The sequence below is a fragment of the Marmota marmota genome, unplaced genomic scaffold (assembly GCF_001458135.2).
Source record: "Marmota marmota marmota unplaced genomic scaffold, marMar, whole genome shotgun sequence".
Lineage (NCBI taxonomy): Eukaryota > Metazoa > Chordata > Mammalia > Rodentia > Sciuridae > Marmota > Marmota marmota.
In genome coordinates, this window is record NW_026000130.1 from 8,610,043 (window position 1) to 8,630,483 (window position 20,441).

The 20,441-nt window shown below is 51.1% G+C and overlaps 2 protein-coding genes across 14 annotated transcripts in view; one reads left to right on the forward strand and one right to left on the reverse strand.

The window, feature by feature from the left end:
* Ccdc74b (coiled-coil domain containing 74B) overlaps window positions 1–5,493 on the forward strand; it is a 6,411-nt gene extending 918 nt beyond the window's left edge. Inside the window, exons 1-8 of one of the 3 annotated variants that reach the window (XM_048785113.1) lie at window positions 1–211; window positions 1,152–1,196; window positions 2,272–2,331; window positions 3,234–3,393; window positions 4,473–4,662; window positions 4,741–4,820; window positions 4,896–4,952; window positions 5,110–5,493. The exon at window positions 1–211 is cut by the window's left edge and continues 918 nt beyond it. In XM_048785113.1, the coding sequence (XP_048641070.1) occupies window positions 1–211; window positions 1,152–1,196; window positions 2,272–2,331; window positions 3,234–3,393; window positions 4,473–4,662; window positions 4,741–4,820; window positions 4,896–4,952; window positions 5,110–5,248 (942 nt within the window). In that variant the 3' untranslated portion in view covers window positions 5,249–5,493. Of the gene's footprint in view, window positions 212–1,151; window positions 1,197–2,271; window positions 2,332–3,233; window positions 3,394–4,472; window positions 4,821–4,895; window positions 4,953–5,109 lie in introns of all 3 variants that reach the window. The other 2 variants (XM_048785111.1, XM_048785112.1) reach the window with 2 other exon arrangements.
* Window positions 5,494–6,141: 648 nt separating this feature from the next.
* Window positions 6,142–20,441, reverse strand: part of Med15 (mediator complex subunit 15) — a 90,672-nt gene continuing 76,372 nt past the window's right edge. For 5 of the 11 annotated variants that reach the window (XM_048785102.1, XM_015500379.2, XM_048785109.1 and 2 more), the window contains 10 exons: window positions 18,447–18,566; window positions 10,805–10,932; window positions 10,581–10,708; window positions 10,272–10,406; window positions 10,127–10,190; window positions 9,161–9,227; window positions 8,542–8,702; window positions 8,288–8,454; window positions 7,810–7,908; window positions 6,142–7,201 (listed from right to left, as the gene is read on the reverse strand). In XM_048785102.1, coding sequence (XP_048641059.1) covers window positions 7,065–7,201; window positions 7,810–7,908; window positions 8,288–8,454; window positions 8,542–8,702; window positions 9,161–9,227; window positions 10,127–10,190; window positions 10,272–10,406; window positions 10,581–10,708; window positions 10,805–10,932; window positions 18,447–18,566 — 1,206 coding nt within the window. In that variant the 3' untranslated portion in view covers window positions 6,142–7,064. Of the gene's footprint in view, window positions 7,202–7,809; window positions 7,952–8,287; window positions 8,455–8,541; window positions 8,703–9,160; window positions 9,228–10,126; window positions 10,191–10,271; window positions 10,407–10,580; window positions 10,709–10,804; window positions 10,933–18,446; window positions 18,567–20,441 lie in introns of all 11 variants that reach the window. The other 6 variants (XM_015500381.2, XM_048785108.1, XM_048785106.1 and 3 more) reach the window with 3 other exon arrangements.

The window sequence follows — 20,441 nt, forward strand, 5'->3', positions numbered from 1 at the left end:
ACCCCGGGCTCCCGGGCCACATCGCGCCCACGCCAGCGCCCGCTCGCGGGCCTCCAGTACCAGGTACCTCATCCCACACAGCTCGGGCTCAGCGAGGCACAGAAGCGGGTCCTGGACCTGGAGAAGAGCCTGCAGTTCCTGCAGCAGCAGCATTCGGAGACGCTGGTCAAACTCCATGAGGAGATCGAGCACTTGAAGCGGGAGAATAAGGGTGAGTCTTGAAGCTGGGACGCGAGAGACACGCAGCCCGTCTCTCCTGGTGCCCTAAACCCTTCCTGGGCCTGCAGCCAGAAGCACAGCACCATAAGTTCCAGATCAGTTTTGGGATACAGGGAGGGCACAGAGCAGTATTCCCTCACTCATGGACAGGGTCAGGCCAATCTCATTTTCATAAGTTTTTAAACAAGTTGAACATACTCAAGTGAGAGTGTACAGCTCAGTGAACTATAACCAAGTATCAAGGGCAGACACTGTCTGGACCTCTCCACGAGTGTCCATGTTATTCCCAGGCAGGGTCTTTCTAACTGCATCCTTGGGGTCTCCTCACCAGCTAAGCCATGCTTGACACAGAATCTGAAGCCTGTTGGGACTCTGGCCTCACTAGTTAGAGCGTCTCTGCCCATCACCTGGTCCTGCTTGCTTCAGTTTCTCTGGCCTGCTTCTAGTTTTGTCTTTATCTGGATTGACAAGGACTCAGTAATGGCATCTGTCATGTTAGGGCACCTTTCCACATATCTTCTTGAGTCTCACCCTGGTTCCTGACACCTGACCTGGCCAGCCCCATATCTGGGCATCACTTGATTATTGTCTTGCTCACATTTGCACATTCATGTCCAGGGCCTCCTGGAGGGCTGGGTTATCATGATTCACTTCTCTACCCCTGGAGCCAAGGCCTTGGCTGGCAGTGTGCCCTGCAGACATTAGGGACATGGTGGGAGATGACAGGGAACAGCCAGAGGCATTTCTGGCCTAGGGCAAAGACTTGGTAGAAAAGGCTGGCAGGAACTACAAGCAAGAGCCAGTCAGCCATGATCACAAGCCAGGACTCTTGGGGACTAGGAGGGAGTAGGCAGGGCAGGCCAAGCCAAGCTTCTTCTTTCAGAGAAGCTATGGCTTTGAAAATGACAAGGAGAACATGTGCTTGCTTCCAGATCTCCACTACAAGCTAATAATGAATCAGAAGCCACAGAAGAAAGGTAAGGCTGAGGCCCCTTAGTGCCTGATAGGAAGTTACCTCTGTCTACTGCAGCCCCCATCCCCAGATTGCTCATGTCCATCTGGCATGCTAACTCAGTGGGAACTGGTTCTGGGGGAACTAAATAGATGCCACTTTCCCCACAGCTGGGTAACTTTATGCAGTGCAGCAGGTGTTCAGTCTCAAGGCCTGAGATCTGAGCAGATGGGGCTGCAGACCCTTCCTCATCTGAGCAGAGCTCTTGAATCAGGTGGGGGCCCTGGAACAGCCCCTTTCTTCCAGGGCTTCACTACCCTCTGGCTTCTCAGCCCTGTCTCTGGTCCCTTAAACCTTGGAAGAGGTGACTCTGGGTATACTCCCTATGAGAAATCTTTCCTGCCATCATCTCTGTAGACACCATGGGAATGAGTGGGGAAAGAAGCAGAGACTCAGCCTGCAGCACTTGTCCAAGACACTTTCTTGTCCCTGTTATGGCCCATTCTCCTTGCCTATTCCCTAGCCCAGCCCAGGGGTACCCCTATTGAGTTCTTGGGTTCATTCTTCTCCTTACCTTTAGAACATCAGGTGGTCTGACTGGCAAATGGTGCCATTTGGGAACATCCTATCTCAGGTGGTGCCCAGGGCTCTCCCTTCCTGAAGACATGCAGAAAATAGAGTGGAGGAACAACCCTGTGGTTTATCTGCAGATAACCTCTGGAGCAGCCCTAGCAAGCTGTTCTGGGCAAAGTATAGCCCAAGTTAGTAGCTCTAGCCCTGCAGGACTGGAGGCCCTAATGAGACACCAGGAGAGGTTATGCTCTCACTCAGGACTTGATGTTCTTTAAGTCACAACTTCCTTGCTTTATGAATACCCCTCAGGAGACAACTTTTCCAGTGGCCTCTGTTCCTCTGGGAACTTGGCTGGGTATGGGGAGTGTTGGGTAGAACAGGCAGGACACATCCCCACCAGGTTTGGGGAGGAGTCCCCACAAACATTTAGGACTGAGGCCTGTGAAGGCCAGGAGGTTGGGACACGTGGGCTCTTGGGTGGTAGCTACTCTCATGTTGGGTTGAACCTTGCATGTTCTCTCTTACAGGCAGCATGTCCACATCAAGCTTTCAGTCCAACAAATCCATCTCCAATTCAACAGTGTCAGGTGAGTGGGCCAGGACCCCCTATGTACTCTGAGCAAGGGCCCTACTGGGCCCAAGGCTGGGGTGGCCAGTATGGGTGCTGACCAGGGAGCTGTAAGCCCATAGTGGTCTTATGTTGGGCAGACTTTGGGAAGACCCCATGGATTCAGGGGAGAAGGGTTAGTTAAAGGGAGCCAAGAAGGGCAGTCCCTGGTACTCTGAGAGCTGAAGTCACAGGAGACTGAGGAGAGTGGGATAAGTCCGTGGCCCAGAGGGAGGCCTTGAAGGAAGGCTACCAAACAGGACAGGGTTGGGATATTGTTGCAGGGCAGCAAGATACTATGGCAGCTCCACCTGGGCAGGAGTGTGGTCAGTTGGACTCACTGATAGAGGGGACTCCTAAGTGCCTGCCAAGGCCCCCAGTGGTCTCCCTGGGAGGATGTGCACAGACTGTCCAGCAGAAGGCCCGTTGACCTGTTATGCCCAGATAGGCAAGATGCAGGTGGGATGATCCTGCCCACAGAGCCCTTGCCTTATAACATCTTTTGAGGAATGAAGGGAGCAGAGAGCTTCTTCTCCCATTCTGACTGCCACAAGAGGCCAAGCTTCCTTACCAGTGGGCAATGGGCCTGGGCTTGGGCCTAGAGAATAAACCCATGCAGAGTTCCAGTGCTCTTCCCCAGTTCTATTTCACTCCAAATGGAAGCCAGCTTCCACCTGATTGTTCCGGCGTGTTCAGCAGGCACGACTCATAGACTTTACCCTCAGAACCCCAATTTATTCCTCCCATCAGACCTTCCAAGGGAGGCTCTTTCCATCTCCTATTTACAGAGGAAACCGGGGCAGGGGCAGGGGCTTCTTGGGTGCAAGCAGCTGATCCCAGAGGACTTGGGCAGTGACTGGCCCTGTTGGGTCTGACCTGCAGCCAACTCTCAAAGCAAGGCAAGGCCCCAGCCCAGCTCCAAGAGGCAAGAGTCGAAAGCTGATGCCCCCCAGAAGATGGACTTGGAAGAGGAGCCATTCAGTGCTGCCCTATTTCACAGCAGCAAGCTGGACAGAGTCCCTGGGGTGCAGGGGCAGGCCAAGTAAGGCTCACCTGCATCAAGGCACAGGCCTGCAACCCAAAGGCCCTAGGCTTGCACTTAGTAGGTTCCCACCCTGGGAACAGCAGATTTCTTCACCCACTTCTCCATTGGCTCATGAAGTCAGCTACCAGGCTGTCTGTTGGGTGCTGCCTTCTTCCTCTTCCCTGGGGGTCCTGGAGGGTCCCTGTGCTGACAAGGGCCCCCAAGAGGACCAGTTGCAGCTCCTAAATCTTTCTCAGAGAAAAGAAACAAAAAAACGATCTGATTTCCAAATTGGTTTTTTACCAAGAACACAGTGAGTAAGCCTGGTGTGGTGTACACCTGTAATTCCAGTGACCAAGGAGAATGAGACAGGAGGATTGTAAATTCAAGGCAGCCTCAGCAACTTAGTGAGGCCCTGTCTCAAAGTAAAAATTAAAAAGGGTTGGGGGATGTGGCTTAGTGGTTAAACATCCTGGAATTTAATTTCAGGTATCAAAAAACAAAAACAAAAAAAACCAACCAACCAAACAAACAAAACACACACACACACACACACAAAAAAAAAACCCCAAAAACAAATCCACACCACAGAGCACAGTGAGTGGGCCTGACTGATTATCTTGGAGTTGGGTGCCTGCCTTTGGAAAGCACTGGGCCAGCAAGGCACAGCAGAACTAAAATCTGGTGACCACTGTTTCTTGGACCTCCCTGGAATGCTAGAGTACATGATCTGGAATAGTGTAGTTAGTTGGACAGGATCCCACTTCTCTGAACAGACCTAACATTCCCTAGAGACCAGCCTGCAGTGAGAAGACCTGCTGGCCATGAGGTTAGGACCCAGTTAGCTGGTCCCCACTTCCCGGAACACCTATCCTCAGTGTACCTTGAAGGGGAAGGGACAGGTCCAGGTGGCTGGTTCCAAAGAACACACCTGGTTCCCAAAGAACCTTGGTCAGCAGAAGGGAGCCAGGCCCAGCATAAGATATGTAGATGGCCCTTTTCCCCTCATGGGCCCACACTGGCATGGACACTGCTGTGGGAAGGGTGGTAAGATCAATTCCTTAGGCCACCTCTGGGCTGCTGTTATGACATTTCAGAGACGAGGATGCGGAGAACTCTAATTCAGGGGCCACCTTTGTGGGGGTCACCCAGCACAAGGGCAGGCAGGTGACAGGAGCAGCTCCCTTGACGAGCCTGCCTCCACACCTGCGCAAGCCCACTACAGTACAGCAGTGCGAGGTAGTCATCCGGCAGCTGTGGAACGCCAACCTCCTACAGGCACAAGAGGTGAGGCCTGGGCAGGGCATGGCCTGGCACCTCTACAGGCCCTACCTTGTACCCCACCATGCCTCTCTTCTCTTTCAGCTGCAGCATCTCAAGTCCCTTCTGGAAGGGAACCAAAGGCCAAAAGCTGCCCCTGAGGAGGCTGGGCCTGGCTCTATAAAGTGAGTGCCCCTGTGCCACTGCCCCAGCCACCAGTGGGACCTAGTGTGGGGCTCACTGCTGACTTCCTTCCCCAGGGACCAGGAGGCCACTCAGTTCCCCAAGGTCTCGACCAAGGGCCTCTCAAAGAAATGGTGAGTTTCCTGGCACAGGAGAGTGGGTAATAGTCTGATGGCCACAGGGAAGAGGGCTGGTCTCAGGCAGGGCTGCCAGCTCTCAGTCCAGCTTCTACCCCAGGGGCCCAAAGGGCTTGAAGATGCTTACAGTGACTGCCCCTTTCCCCATTCCCAGCTTGATTCTGAGCCCAATGCCTGCATCAGAGCGTGGTATCCTGCCCGCGCTTAAACAGAGCCTTAAGAGTAATTTTGCGGAGCGGCAGAAAAGGCTGCAGGTGGTGCAAAGCCGGCGCCTGCACCGCTCAGTTCTCTGAGCCCAGTGCCCACAGCTGGAGGCTAGCTCTCTGTGCAGCAGTTCATATGCTTTCTACTACTTTTAAGCCACGATGAATTCCAAGACTGGGGAAACCCATGACAGATAAAGTACTTGATCTCAGAATTGAGAAACTGTTTATTTTCTAGCTATTATTTTGCTATTCTGCATTAAAACAAAACCAAATTATGAAATAAATATTATGCTACCTGTTGAAGACTGAAAATAAAACTTGTTTCTCCAAGTCCTAAGTCTCCTTCCTCACTGGCTATCAGTTGTTTTCTCCTGGCCATTTGAAGTAACTCTCTGCTAGTTTGGAAGGGACCTGCCTGGGCAGCCAGGGCTTGCTCATCCCATGAGCTGGCAACTCTCCCAGAAAAGAAGCATCTCCCTGGAGGCCAGATGGTTTTCCCCTCCCTTGTCTTGGCCAGGGGCTGCCTTTCCAAGCGATGATTATTCTGGGTCTCCTGCCCAGACTGGACACTGCTAGGGGCAAGATGCTGTCATTTGCTACACCAACACTGCTGATTGGTCCAGCTGAGCTGTCTTGGACGGGCCACGTCTCGGGAGAATTTTCTCCTCCAGAATGCCATACCTCCCCTCATCAGAATAGCAGCTGCACATATCACCTTGTGGCGGTCAGTTCAGGGCCTAGTGCCATTCTACAGGCTCTCTGCCACCGTGCTCCATTTCCTGGCCACTAATCTCAGAAGGACCTTGACAAGGAATCTGGGCATGAACCAGACTGAGGAATAGTGTACTGTATCAGGAGCTAAGATCTGGAGCATCCTGGGCTAGACTGGACACTGTCCACCTGCAAGACTGACAGCATCCCTAACAGAACAATGGGCCCCAGCTTCACAGAGAAGGGGATGCAGTGATTAACTCATGAGAAACACGGGAATGATAAATTTATTATAAGAACCACATATGACAGGGTAGTGCACATATAAAAAGGGGAAATTAATTATCACCAGAGGGCTGCCAGCTGGTGCTCAGTGTGAAAGGCAACACACGGAGGCAATGTACAGCTGCATCCCACAAGGAGCCTCCACTCTGGGGGCAGCACAGAGAATAGGGTACTCTGATGATGCCAGGTCCTCAGGACAATGCCCAAATGGTCCCTTTTCATCCCTCATAGCAGGGACATGGCATCCTTCACCCAAGAGCAGCACACGGGTACCAGGGATAGGCTCCTCAGATGCCACTGCTCCCTCACAGTGCTGAATAAGAGCTTCAAGAAGTGTGAGCAGAACCCACCTAGCTGGTTGTAGGGAACTCACTGCTGCCCACAGGATAAACTTCTCTCAAAAATGGAGCCTGTGCCCTTAATCCAGGAGTGTCCCTGTGATATGACCCAACTGCCACAAGTGACACAGCCTGAATCCAAACCGATCAGAGATTGTACTTTAAGGTTTTCCTATGTCCTCCACATTCTCCTATAGAAATGAGTAAAATGTATTCTAACCAGATGCATGGACAAGACCCTGAGTTCTCCCTCATGCTGCTCAGAGTGGACACGGAGCCTGGAGAGATCACAGGAAGTGCAGTCCAAGGAGTGTGGGATCTGATTCCCTGGAGGAAAGTGTGAGGAGAATCTTCTCTAGAAAGTGTCCCCCATGCAGACAGCTCCACAGCCAACTGGCCCAGTACTGTACAAGTATGGGGAAATGTCTGGCAGGTCCCAAGGCAGAAGAGAAAAGCAGGAAAGCTAACCTATCCCAGGCTTTTTAAGGAAGTCAACACCTAGAAACATCCAATATGAGGCATGAGTCCACAGCCCCATCAAGGCTTCTGGCTGTCCCCGCAGTTCTTGGCTAGGAGGCTGAAAGGCAGGCCTGGTGGATGCTCTGTGCCCAGGTGTTGAGCAAGGCTGTGACTGAATGCTTGTCAGGAAGCTGCAGCAGCCGGGAGGTCATGCACCGGTGCACTGACTGCAGAAAGGGGTTGGCATCTGCAACAGAGCAGCAGGCCATGAACACCAAACCCTCTCAAAGCAGTCAGACATGTCTGAACCTGGCCCATATGGACACCTCTCTGGGAAGCCCCCCAACCCCTAATCAGTCTCCTGTGCTCGTCTGGAAGTAGGGCTCTCCTCCCAGAGCAACAATGTCAGTGAAAAACTGGAATCTCAATGGGATCTGGACCCATAGGCTTTTCCTCTATGACACCCTAAGGGGACTGCCTATACCCAACATAGTCTCTCTGGAGTCACATCACCCATATAGATCCACATGCACCCAAGCTCCTGGTGGTGGGCCCATGTAAGCCCTGCTGAGCTCTAGGGGCCATCAGGATCAACTGGGTCTATCCTTGAGCAGTAGGCTTGTTTACCCCTCCCTGACTAAACATAGCTGCCCTGGAGCTGTGAGATAGGGGCAAAGGACACAATGGGGGAGGAGGTAGAGAGTCTCTTCTTCCTCCAGGTGACCACTGTTCCTCCCTGTGCAAGGGGAAACAGGAGGGATACACAGGTAATCCTGCTACACAGGAAACCCTGTTTGCCCAGAACTGACCCTTGCCTTTCCTGGGTTCCCAAATGTTTCCTCTTGGTTCACCCACCATATTGCCACTGCCGGTCAATCCACAGTGGGCTCTGGGCAGGGTAGTCAGCAGGCACACTGAGCTCCAGTGGTGGCACACTTGGGAGGTCCTTGTCGTCTGCAACACACAAGGCTGCCTGTGACCTGGCCCAAGCCTGGACCTGACACAAACACTGGCCTCAAAGCCCTGCTCCTGAACGGACCCTGCTCACAGTAAATCCAGTGTTTCTAGCAAGCAGAGCCACTGTGTATGGGGAAGAGGTGAGAGTACATGGGCTCAGGCCTGGGAGGTTGAGGCTAGGCCAACAGGAAGGAGGAGGAGTGAGGACAGAGTGGGCAGCTTGGTAGGATGAGTGCAGGGGCAGGCTCAGAGGAGGGAAGTACTTGTGTCTTGAGGGCTGAGCATTTCATGGTCTCTGGTGTAGGCAGTAGAGTCCTGGGGCTTCCAGGTTAGGATTCACTCTCCCAAGTCACCCCTATCCTACCCGGACACTCACCAAGCTTGCATATCAGGTGGACGGTGCCGTTGTTACTGCAGTGAGAAGGGTCCAAGTTCACCAGGAACTTGGGATCTAATCTGGCCACCTCCCCTTGGAGGACGTTGGGGATGCTCTGCCGATCATCCTCCTCAAACCTGCGCTTCCGGGTACACACCACCGGGGCCCTGGAGGAGGTGGCCATGGTGACACGCTGGTTACATGCAGCCTTTGGCCTGCAACCCACCACAAGGCCCAGCCCTGGTTGTACATACGTAATAGGTGGGCCATGGATGGCTGTCATGGCTGGAACGAATGTGCGGTATAGGGAATGGTTGAAAACGGGAGAGCGGATGTTGGCCAGGACAGCATCCAGGAGTGGTTGGCATAGATCCTGCTGCTTTGTTGGTAGCACTGGGGGTGGTGGGGGCGTGGGCTAGGGATAAGACAGACAGAGTCAGCAGCTTGAGCTTGAGGCCTCACCCATTGTGAAGAGGACTTCCAGATCCCAAGGCCATCATCCTCACCCATCACAGAATCCTGAGGATTCACCCATAACCTCCACCCCTGTGTAGCCAGTGGTGGCCAATAACTGGATACAGTCCCCCACCCTGGCAGCCCTGCTCAGGCTTTACTGTCTAAGGGCAGCACCTTGTGCTGGGCTGGCAGATGCAGGGTGGCAGAGGCACCCATGGGACCAAGGTCAGAAGGTGACTTTGTGTTCCCACTCTCCACAGCAATTGGGCCTGAAAGAAGCCTTGTGGGCAGAGTTCCCAGGTTAGGCCTAGACCCAAGCCCTGACTGCCCTTGACCATGAATGCTCCTCCCATACATCTTCTGAGATGCTGTGAGGTAAGCCTTGACTTCCCTAGAGGTGCCTGAGACTCCACTCACCACCGCCATGTCATTCTTGAGTTTTTCCAGGGCGATCTCACACTTCTGCAGGGTCTTCAAGGGACACCTGAGGAGAGAGAGAATGTAGGCTGGTTTCTGTGCAAGAGGGCTTGGGGAATCAGTGACTCTTGGGTGCTGATCCCAACCATTGCCTGCCTGGCCTCTCTAGGCTTTAGTCATTGGAAACCTCCATGGAAACCCCAGCTAGTAGCCAGCTGCTCCCAAACCAGGCTAAGGCCTCAGTCTTATCTAGGCCAGTCCCTGTCCCCCTTGGCCCTAAAACCCCAATGAATAATTAACCCAAGAAGACCTGGAGGGCTGTGGAACAGTGATTACCATTCAACACAGATAAGCAGAATTAAGAGAAACTTCTAGAAAGCAAGCAAGAGCTTGAGCTGAGGCAGTGAGATAGGAGAGAAACAATGTGCACAGTTTTGCAGTGCTTTCCCAGCTCAGGTGCTCGTAGCAGCCCATGGCCAGCAGGAAGGGAAAAGGGATGAGAAGACGGCAAGCCATGGCTACCCACATATTTCTCATAGGCATCACCTATAGCTTCATTTCCACAATGAGCCACATGGCTGCTGCTAGCCCTGCAGCAGACAAGGTGACTGAGACATAGCTGCTAGCCAAAGATTACTGAAAAGTTGGGCAGAGCTAAAGATTAGCCTCAGGTAGACGTGGTGAGGCCACTGTAAACCAGGACCTGAGGAGACAAACTATGGTGGCCAAAGGATAGAAGCATGAGTTCCACAGCAGTGGCTGTGGAGTAGTGCAAAGGCTGGGTGCTGGAGGTGAAGTCTGGGATTGAAGCCCCAATACATACCTACATGGAGCCTCAGAGGCTTCTGGCAGGGCCCAAAGACCTGCTGGACCACTTTGCTAAACCCAGGTCATCACAAGCCCTGGGAGCCCTCCACAAGCTGTGGTATAGCACTATTCCGCCCCAGAACCCTCTGCAAAACTCACCTCTTAGAGGGGTCAGTCAGAATGTCCAGAAGGCTCTTCATCTTACTCAGGTCCTTTTTCCTGTCTGGGACAGAGAGAGGACACTAAGATACAGGCTCTGAGTGTCTGTGGGGCCCCTGCACCCAGCCCTGGCCTCTGGCCCCACCTTCATTCTTGTCAATCTTGTTGATCATCCGGCGCAGGGGCTCAATATACTTGGAAAGTTGCTTCAGCTTGTCCAGGTATTGTTGTTCCTCTGCCTGGCTGGAGCCTGCTGGGCTCATGACGGAGCTGGGGTTCACTGTGGGACATGGTGCATGAGGCTGGCTCTCAGTGAATCCTTAGGTGAGGTGCTCAGGCTCTGAGTGATCTAAGAGCTCTTGCACTCCTTACAAGTTGTAAGGTCTTGTGAAGATGAAGGTGACTCTTGACACCTCCCAGGGCTCTGCCCACCCCAGCCGCAGGTCTCACTTACCAGGGGTATTTAAAGGTCCAGGGGAGGGCACACTGAAGTTCTGTGGGGTGCGAGCTGTCACTGGGCTCTGGGAGGGCTGTGGTGAGGGGCTGGGCAGGAAGCTGCTGGGGGATGGAGCAGGGCCCGAGCTGCAGCCAAATGAAAGGAAGCGGATCTGAGCCAGGGGCACTGGGCAGGCCTGCCCTGAGGGCCAGATGGGGAGGGCCATTCTTGGCCAGGCCTACCTGACATTGGAATTGGGCTGAGAGCCGGGCTGTGGAGATGGTTGGGGAGGGGGAGGCATCGACTGTGGGGTCTGCACCTGCTGGCCCGGCGATGGTGAGGACAGCATAGTGAGGCTGCTCTGGCTGACCTGGAAGAAGAGGGGCTCAGCTGGCTCACTGTCAGACACTCCTGCCTGCCTCCATGCTATCTGCCCACTGTCCCCACAGGCTTCACCTCCCTCATAGCCTCACCCTATATCCTTGTCTTCTTCCAGATGCCATTTAGATTCACTTAGGCAAAAACCCCATCCCTGGGCACATAGCACACAGTGACCAAAGCTGGTGGGAAGGCTAGATGGGCAGCCCCAGCTCTTTGGTGAAAGGCCATGAGGAGTGTGAATAGAAGGTGATGGCCTCATGTGTGCCCTGCCATACCCTGTCTTGCCTGGGATGCTGTCCTCTATGGGTCAGTAAGGACATTGCTCTGCTGTGGGAAAGTCTTCCACAAACTGTCTGCTGACTGCATTGAGAATAAGGCCAGCCATCTGAATCTCCTGTCCTGATACATGCAGATGGCACCTCCCTACTTGACCAGTAGGGGGCAGCAGGGAGATCATGTCTTACACTGTGTCCCACCTGGACCTACTTAATTAAAACAAGGTGGTTGGAAGAGCCATGTGCATATCCACAGGAAGCACCTGCATCAGTCTTACCAGTGACCCTGGTCCCTCAACTGGACTAGTAGAGTCCACTGAGAGAGGTGACTTAGCATCAGAGCTGCCTGGGCTCAGAGCTCGGCTCTGTCATGCAAGTGTATGTACCTGAGTCCTTAGAGGCTGTCCCTGTCCACAGAGCAGGGCTGTTCCTGCTCCCTAGTCTGTGTTGGGAACAATCCAAATGCAGTCATCTGTACCACTATCAGCACCAGGGACACCATCTTTTTTACCTGTGAACTCCAAGGGATTGAAACTATAGTAGTAGCCAGGCATCAGGGACAAGATGTATGTACCCACACCTTCCTGAGGAGAAGTGTAAGATGGCAGTCTAGATAAGAACAGTTGCATGCCAGGCCCTTGCCATAATGTGACCACCCTGAAGGCCCTGCTTGCTTCAGAGGTTCCCAAGGGCCTGAGGTGGCATCTCCCACATCCTAGTAATGAGGTACACTGAGCACCTCTCCTAGCCTCACTTGACTCTTGGACCATCCAGTTTTGCAGACCAGCTCAAGTGCCCTCCCAGGGCACTCTGAGGATACTGATGCCCAACTGGGGCGTCCACACTTCCCTTCCATGTACTCTTCTGCCACAGTGCCAGGAGTACTGGGTAAGGACTACTCTGAGTGGGTTCTCAGCTCCTCAAATTGGGAACAGACTCAGATCCCACCAGGAAAATGATGCCTGCCCTCGTCCCCACCTACCTACCAGTCAAGCAGAGGAGGGCAAGGGAGCTGGAGGTAGTCTGCTCAGTACCACATGGATCAAGCTCATGGAATGAAATGTCACCTCCCTTTTGCTCACTGGCTTCCCCACCTGTTTCCATTGACTGTGTCAGGCAGCACTGCCCTGGGTGCTAGATGGAGACTGCCCCTGGCACTATATGCAATGGGGTGTCAGGGTGCACAAGGCACCATATCACGGTGCTTCCCACATGATTGGGTCAGAGGCTCTAAACCAAAACCATGGGCCCAGGGGACAATAACAGAATGAACTGTTTCCATCACTTTGTGACTAAGACACCCCTGGCTAGGGAATGAAAGGGCAAGAGCAAGGGAGCTTGGACCTCTAATTGGTGGGCCCAGTTACTCCTCCAAGTGTATTCACGCTAATGTGAAACATGTTTCATCTGTAAAATGCTGAATTAAATGCAGCAGGCTTCTCCCATGTAGGTCCAATACAATCATGGTGCTGGCTACACTGTAAATCCTGGGAAACCAGGTCAGGTGGTATGTTCCACACATTGGAAAACATGCTTCAGAATCAACCCAGATGCTAACAAAATGTAGGACCAGAATGTTCCATGCAAAGAACTACAGACAGTGCCAAGGAGCAGAGAGCAAAGGTCCTAAGACCCCATGCCCATCCCAGCCCTGTCAGGCAGGATCCTACCTATAGTGAGTTCCCCGCTATCCCTGTCCCTCATGTATCTCCAGGAGGCCCTGCCATCCCTGGTCTTTCCCTAGCATGAGTCCCTACCTGCTGCTCCATCTGCATTCAGCCCCTGCTCAAGCAGATGTCCCTTATAGGAGATGGTCAGACCCTGTCTGCAGCCTAAAAGTTTGCTGCCTCTCTGGCAAATAGTAGCAAGATACCCACAGGGCATCATGGCTGGATATGGCTGCTACAGCACGTAGACTGTCTCACAATCATGTTCTACCTCAGCTCTCAGCCCCTGGGGGCACAGCACATGTAGCTGACACCCTCTGTTTTTAATGAGAGGATGGGGTTCCAAGTAGTTGTGTCTGGCATGAGACAGCATGTCTAAGACAAGGTGAAGGGTGGATGGCTCAGAAAGCATCCAGTGGAGGTAGGACATCCAAGTCCAGGCCAGGGATCATGCCCCAGGGAACCAAAGGGCCTTTCTCCTCTGTCCAGGTAAGCCTGGGTCCCCAGCACCAGGTTTATCTAGTCACCCTAACATAATCTAGAAGCTTCTGCCTAAACTTTCTCCAGGATCCAGGCTGGCACACAGGTCTGCTCATGTATGAGGCTCCTCCAGACCCACCCACACAACTGTCTGACACCCTGAATCCCATTAGCACCTCACTGGGGCTGGGCCATCCAGAGAAAGCCCCAACACTTCTGCTTTGGTCACCGAAGAGCCCCCAGGCACCCACACAGCAAATGGGCCCATCTCAGCGCTTCAGTTGTCCCAGGACAGGACAGCCAGCAGACCCCAGAGGGCTGGAGGTGGGGAGAGATTTCCAGTAAGAGGGAAGGAAAACAAACCACAGACAATCTTTCACTTCCAAGAACAGGAAACCTGGGCCCTTCAGGTTGGCAGTGCTGGGTGGTCCAAGTCCCAAGTTACCTTAGACACACATGGTACAAGGAAGAGCCTAGTACCTCAAACCCATCTTAAGACAGAATTGGCCTACTGAGGCAGCCAATGGGACAGGAAAGAATCCCAGCCCATAGGGAGTAGAGAGGGAGCTGCCAGTGCTGCTCTCTAGTCAGGGAGGGAGCACTTGGGGGAAAAAAGAAATTGCCTTCTATTCTGTCAAGCCACCAGCAAGAACCACAGGATGAGAATGACACATATCCCACACACCCTGCACACTACTTGTTACCTGCATGTCACAGGTGACAACATAAGAGCTCAGAGAGGGGTGACATGCTCATGGTCACACAGCTAGTGTGTTGCAGGGGAAGCACAGGCAAGGTAAATGTGTCTTAGCATTAATGGCACAATCTGCTTTCCTGGGAAAGCACAATAGCTTAGACAGAAGCTGTGGGGCTACACAGGGTGGCCAGGCAAGATGGATGAAGAGTAAGGGAGAAGAACTGGGAGGGCAGAATGGGAAAGGGGCAATGGCCCAGAGGCAGCAGAACAGAAAGGCTGATCTAGACAGCTTCATTCCACAAAGAATCTCAGGACAAGACTGGTACCTAGCTTTCTCTGGACCACCCGTACCTGTTCAACACCCCAGAACTGCCCATTGCTCCTAGCCCAGCACTTAAGTGTGTCCCCTGGAATCACCATCTAGAAATACAGAGGAGCATGGTCCTATTGTGGTACTACCTCCTTATGCCCTCCAAGGGAGTACTAGGACAGAAGCTCCGTGTTACCCAGCTGTCTGGAACATATCAGACATGCTGTCATGTTTGTCAGAGTCCATGAAGCATTCCTACCGTGACACAAAGATACAGCCATGGAACTAAGGAATAACAAGTGGAAATGTAGGTGTTCTGTTGCTTTTTCTTGACACATCTCTTCTGGGGACCTCTATCTCCGTTGAGTGTCAGTGGGGTTCTTAGGAAAAGGCAACAGCCGGGAGTGGTGGTGCACACCTGTAATCCCAGGGGCTGAGGAGGCTGAGACAGGAGGACTGTGAGTTCAAAGCCAGCCTCAGCAACTGTGAGTGCTAAGCAACTCAGTGAGACCCTGCATCTAAATAAAATACAAAATAGAGCTGGGGATGTGGTTCAGTGGTCAAGTACCCCTGAGTTCAATCCCCGGTACTCACCTACCCCCGCGAAAAAGAAGAGGCTGGAAATGTTGCTCAGTGGCAGAGTGCTTGCCCAAAATATTCAAGGCCCTAGGTTCATCCCCAGCAGCCCCCTACACACACACACATAAGAGTAACAAGAGTAACAGAATGCTTACACTTCCACTAGCTTCTTGGTCCCAATGTGTTGCCACAAGGAAAAAATAAGACATGGTGGATGCTGAATTATGTCCTGCTGAAGAATGAGTACAGGTTGCTAGGGGAGGACAGCAGAAAAAGGATGTGCCCGGAAGACATCCAGTGTTAGGAGACACTGGAAAGCACAAGTAGGTGTAAATTCCAGTCCAGCCCACTGGCCAGATGAGCAACCGGGCAGCTCCTGGCTAGTTCACCACCCTACCCCCACTCGTGCCAAGACCAGAACCCTGGGCCTTGGGCATGTTAGGTAAGTGCTCTACCACTGAGCTATATGCCCAGCCCTTGGCTAGATTTTAAGGATACATTCCTGGGATAAGCTTTCTTTTCTTGAGAGGGTTTGGATTAGAAATACACATCAAAAAAGACTGCCATGGGCTGGGGTTGTGGCTCAATGGCAGAGTGCTCGCCTAGCACATGTGAGGCCCTGGGTTCGATTCTCAGCACCACATACAAATGAATAAATAAAATAAAGGTATTGTGTCCAACTACAACTAAAAAATAAATATTAAAAAAAAAAAAAAAAAGTCTGCCATGTTTCTGGAGCTAGCCAGGGTGGCAGACGAATGCCCAGTGTGTAGGGCCCAGGTGCTTCACACAATTCAGGGATCCTTTGAACAGGAGCTACCCATAGCCAGGTGTGCAGGAGGTTGCAGACGGGAGACAGGCTCTGAAGCCCCAGACAAGCCTAATGTTATGGGACTGTGTGGAGACAGAAGGAGGAAAGTTACTTGAGGGAAGGGTCATGATTACATAGAGCACTGTGTGGGCAGTGGGGTGGTTTCCACACTGGGGTTCTCTTCATCAACTTTTCTTCCTTCTGTAAGTATTTTTAGGGCCACCTTTCTCTCTATGGGCAAGCAAGAATGAGCCTGGATTAAAAAACAAAACCAGAACTTTGCCTAAGTTCCTTATTGCCAAAAATCCTCTGTGGAGACAGAAGTATTTTCTAAATGATACTGCATTTGTCCTCAATATACCACCCCAAAGCTTCAGATGTACACCCACCACCCTGCACTGGGGAAACATGGCAAATACATCTCTGTGGAGTTAGCAGGCATCTTCTGGTGATGACTCTTATCACTGAAGCCACATGAGGATGAACCAAAATTCTCTGTGCATGAACTTTATTTTGGCTTTATCTTACTTTTTCTCTTTCCTCTTTTCTACCTAGCTTCCCTGCCTTTGGGTTTGGGAAGGACTATAGGCAGTAAGATTTATTTAGTTGACACAACTCAGGGGACAAGGTTTATGTGGAAGGGAGCATGGAAGGCTGTGAAGTGGGGGGTGTCTGTGAGAAGTCAAGGTAGAAACACCAGCAGCTGGCTGTGTGGGGAGTGGCCACTGCGCAGCAGTGTGAGAGCAATAAAAGGCCCAGGACAGAACCCATCGCTGCAGGCATGGTAGAGCCCATCCAGGAGCATGGCTCCAACTGGGAAGAGGAATAAGGTTGGCAGTCCAGCAGTAAGATCAAAGTTGAGGGGTTTCTAGAAGAATCCTACTGAGAAGCTGAGGTGTGAGAATTTCATTTGAACCCCTGATCCTCAACATGCCAGCTCCTGGGGCCCTTCTCATTTCTTTCTTGCTTTCTTTTTTTTTTTAATTTTAATATTTATTTTTTAGTTTTCGGCAGACATAACATCTTTTTTTGTATGTGGTGCTGAGGATTGAACCCGGGCCGCACGCATGCCAGGTGAGCGTGCTACCGCTTGAGCCACATCCCCAGCTCCCCTTCTCATTTCTTTTCTTTTTCTGGGGGATTACTGGGGATTTAACCCAGGGGCAATTTACAACAGATCTACATCCCCAGCGCCACCCCTGCTTTGTATTTTGAGAAAGGGTCTCACTAAATTGCTTAGAGTCTTGCTAAATTGCTGAGACTGGTCTCAAACCTGCTGCTCTCCTGTCTCAACCTCTCAACCTCCTGAGCCACCACACCTGGCCTTTCTTATTTCTTAAAAGGGGCTAAATGCTAAAACTGTGTCCTGGAGCACTGAGAAACACAGAACTACAGACACAAAGAACCTAGCCCAACACCTAGCATGTATCACACCCTCAAAATGTTAGGGACTCTCATTTTTATAAAATCAGTCCTACATGCTGTTGCTGAAGTTATCCCCACCTGACTCTGTGAAGCCAATGGGTACTAAGCCAGAGACCTAGACTTCCTTCTATGAAGGAGGCCATACAGGCACCACCTTACTGGCTTGGTTGTGACTACACTGTGAGAACAGTGCCTACATGCTGGCCCTCAGGGAACAATAGGGCTAGGATTACAGATGCATTTCACTGTAATGGAAAAGGAATTTTAAGGTCTTCTGGCAAATCTGAGATTTTTCACAAAAACACACATAAAATGAAAAGCCCTTGTGATGAGAGAACTTGAGCACCATTTTATTTTCAGAATCTCAGAACAGTGCTTAGCACACAGGACATGCGCTGTCTGTTTAACAAATAAATATACCATGGGATGATTTTAAATTTTACTTGACAATGAAAAACCAGAAATTCATTTCCCTGAAAAGTATAACACATATACAAGTCTATATCTACCTAGGAAAGTGTGTGTATAGTAAATTCTCCATTCTGTGTAATCTAGAACAACTTGGTCCAATACAACATATTTTGGGTGGAGGGGACAAGACAGACTGGGCACTTTACCACTGAGCTACATCCCCAGCTCTTTTTACTCTTTGATTCTAAGACAGGGTCTTACTAAATTGATGAGGCTGGCCTCAAACTTACGATCCTCCTGCCTCAGCCTCCTGAGCTGCTGGGATTATAAGTGTGCATCACCATACCCAGCTCTAATACAACTTTTGTTCATGGTGGCCATCTTCTATGATCTGTGCTGTACAGTGAGCTTCCCCACAGGATTACTGGGTGCTCAAAATATAACTGGTGCAACTGAGTAACTGCAATTTTAGTTTTATTTAATGTTGATTTAAATGTAAATTACCACACATCGTTAGTGGCTACAGTGTTTAGATTGCACAGTCCTAGAAAGCACAACTATTTGCTTGGCTTCTATTTTATTTTACCATGAAAATGACAGCAGCATGATTATCTTAAACTAGAGGGGGGTGGAGCAGATATTTATTTATATCCCCTTGAGAAATACTGCTGGGCTTGGCCTTATTTAAACAAACAAACAAACAAACAAAAAACCAATGACACCTGATTTGGCACTCTGAAAGCCACCGTGCAGAAAGTCACCAAGGATGACAGGTGCGCTTTACAAAGGCGCTCAGAGGAACCCCGAGCTCCCGGCCGAGCCCTATACGCGGCCCAGTCCTTAAATACCTGTGCTGTGGGCTGTCCGCCCAAAGGGATGGAGCTCGACTGGACGGCAGACATGGCAGAAGCGGGTGGGAACCGGGCTCTTACGTGCATCCCGCCTTGGGCCAAGGCTTCAGCAATCATCTTTGAGGACAGAGGGACAACAGACAAGGTGATTGCAACAAGAATCGCAGTGCATGGCAGGTGGAAAGGGTGTGTGCAATCTCTGCAAGAAGGACCGCCAGAGTGAGGCACCCTTGGGGCAGCTTGGAGCAACCTGAGAGGAGGAAGAGTTCAAGCTCACAGCATCTTCAGGCCTGGCTAGGAATCAGGGATCTAGAAGTTGACCCACAAAATATCAGAGTCAGACCTCAAGGGCCAAGGCAAGACAATGGTCTGGGAAACCACAACCTTAGGATAGACTTGAAAAGAAGACATGTCACCAAAGTTTGCTATGAGAGAAGTTGAGGATCACTGAAACAGAAGACAATCTCAGATAAGCCTGCTCAGAAATGCATGTCTTAGAACTCAAGCTCAAACCACTTCCTCTTCTCCAGGTCTCTCTGGGGTTGCTGGTCCTGCTTTCTATGGAGGAATTGGTTTTCTCTCATTAATTAAAAATGGGTGGAGCCAGGCATGGTGGCACCCGCCTGTAATTCCAGCAATTTGGAAGGTTGAGGCATGAGGATTGCAAGTTCAAAACCAGCTCAGCAACTTAGTGAGGCTCTAAGAAACTTGGCGAGACCCTCACTCAAAATATTAAAAAAAAAAAAAAAAAAAAGGGCTGGGGATGTAGCTTGGTGGTACAGTATCCTTGGATTCAATTCCTAGTACCAACAAAACAAAAAACAAAAACAAATCACAGGGGAAGGTGGGCAGGAGAGCCTTGGTCCTGCCTGGTGGGCTTCCTCCCTTTAAATGATGGACGGACGCACTTCCACAGAGATGCCTGTTAGGGCTGTTCTTAAATGCCAAAGATCCTCTCAGAGGCTAGAACTCCAGCACCAACCAGCTGAACCTTTCCTTGTCAATTTATACTTCATGAACTATAAAGGCAAAAAAGTAGGCTGAGCATTGTTGTGGTTCTGGGCCTGCACATGCCCAGAACTGTCACAGAACACAAACTAGAACAAAACAACCCAGGTTCAGAAAGAATGCAGGACTGACCCATAGGGAGAACAAAAACAAAACAAAACAAAACAAAAACCACTGAGGTGGAGGATCACTTCAACCCAGGAGCTTGAGACCAGCTTGATAACACAATGAGACCTCATTTCAAAAACAAAAAACCAAAAAACTAACCAACTAACAACTCCCATCAAATTCTAGGAGGTTGTGAGCTGGACCACTAGATCAAGACAGTGCTACAGGGCACTCAGTCCACACAGCAAGGTTGCCAAAGACAGGGCTCCAAAGCAGGACACAGGCTGCAGGAACACCTCTAGCATCACATGACGGGCCCATGCTCACACACATGGGGTACAATGCAGGAGCAGCAGATGCCAACTAGAACCTTACAATCTTAGGAACAAGACAGTCCTCATCCATGTCTGCAGTCAGATTAAAAAAAAAAAAAAAGAATCATCTTACTAGAGGCTGAGGAAATGATTCTGATAGTCTATCAAAACATGGGCCAGGTCTCAAAGAGTCTGCCACTCATAGGCCACTGTCAGACACAAACATGTTGGGGTCTGTGAGGGTCCGCTGCCTTTCCCGAGGGAGGTACTCTCCTTGGCTCTTGTGAGAACTGGAGGATGGCAGGTAGGGGTGATAGCATCCATTCACAACTAGCCACTGCAGTCAAGAGAAGCCTGGCTACAGTGCTCCCTCCAGAAAAGAGAAAGGTGCAGTAGGAAGTCAGATGGTTTGAGAGGTGCATTCTTTTCATGGGGGGGAAAATAAAAGATAAGAGGGCCAGTCATGGTAGTGTAGGCCTAGAAACCCAGTGCCTTGGGAGACTGAGGCAGGAGGATTACAAATTCAAAACCAGCCTCAGCAACTTACCAAATGCCCTGTTTC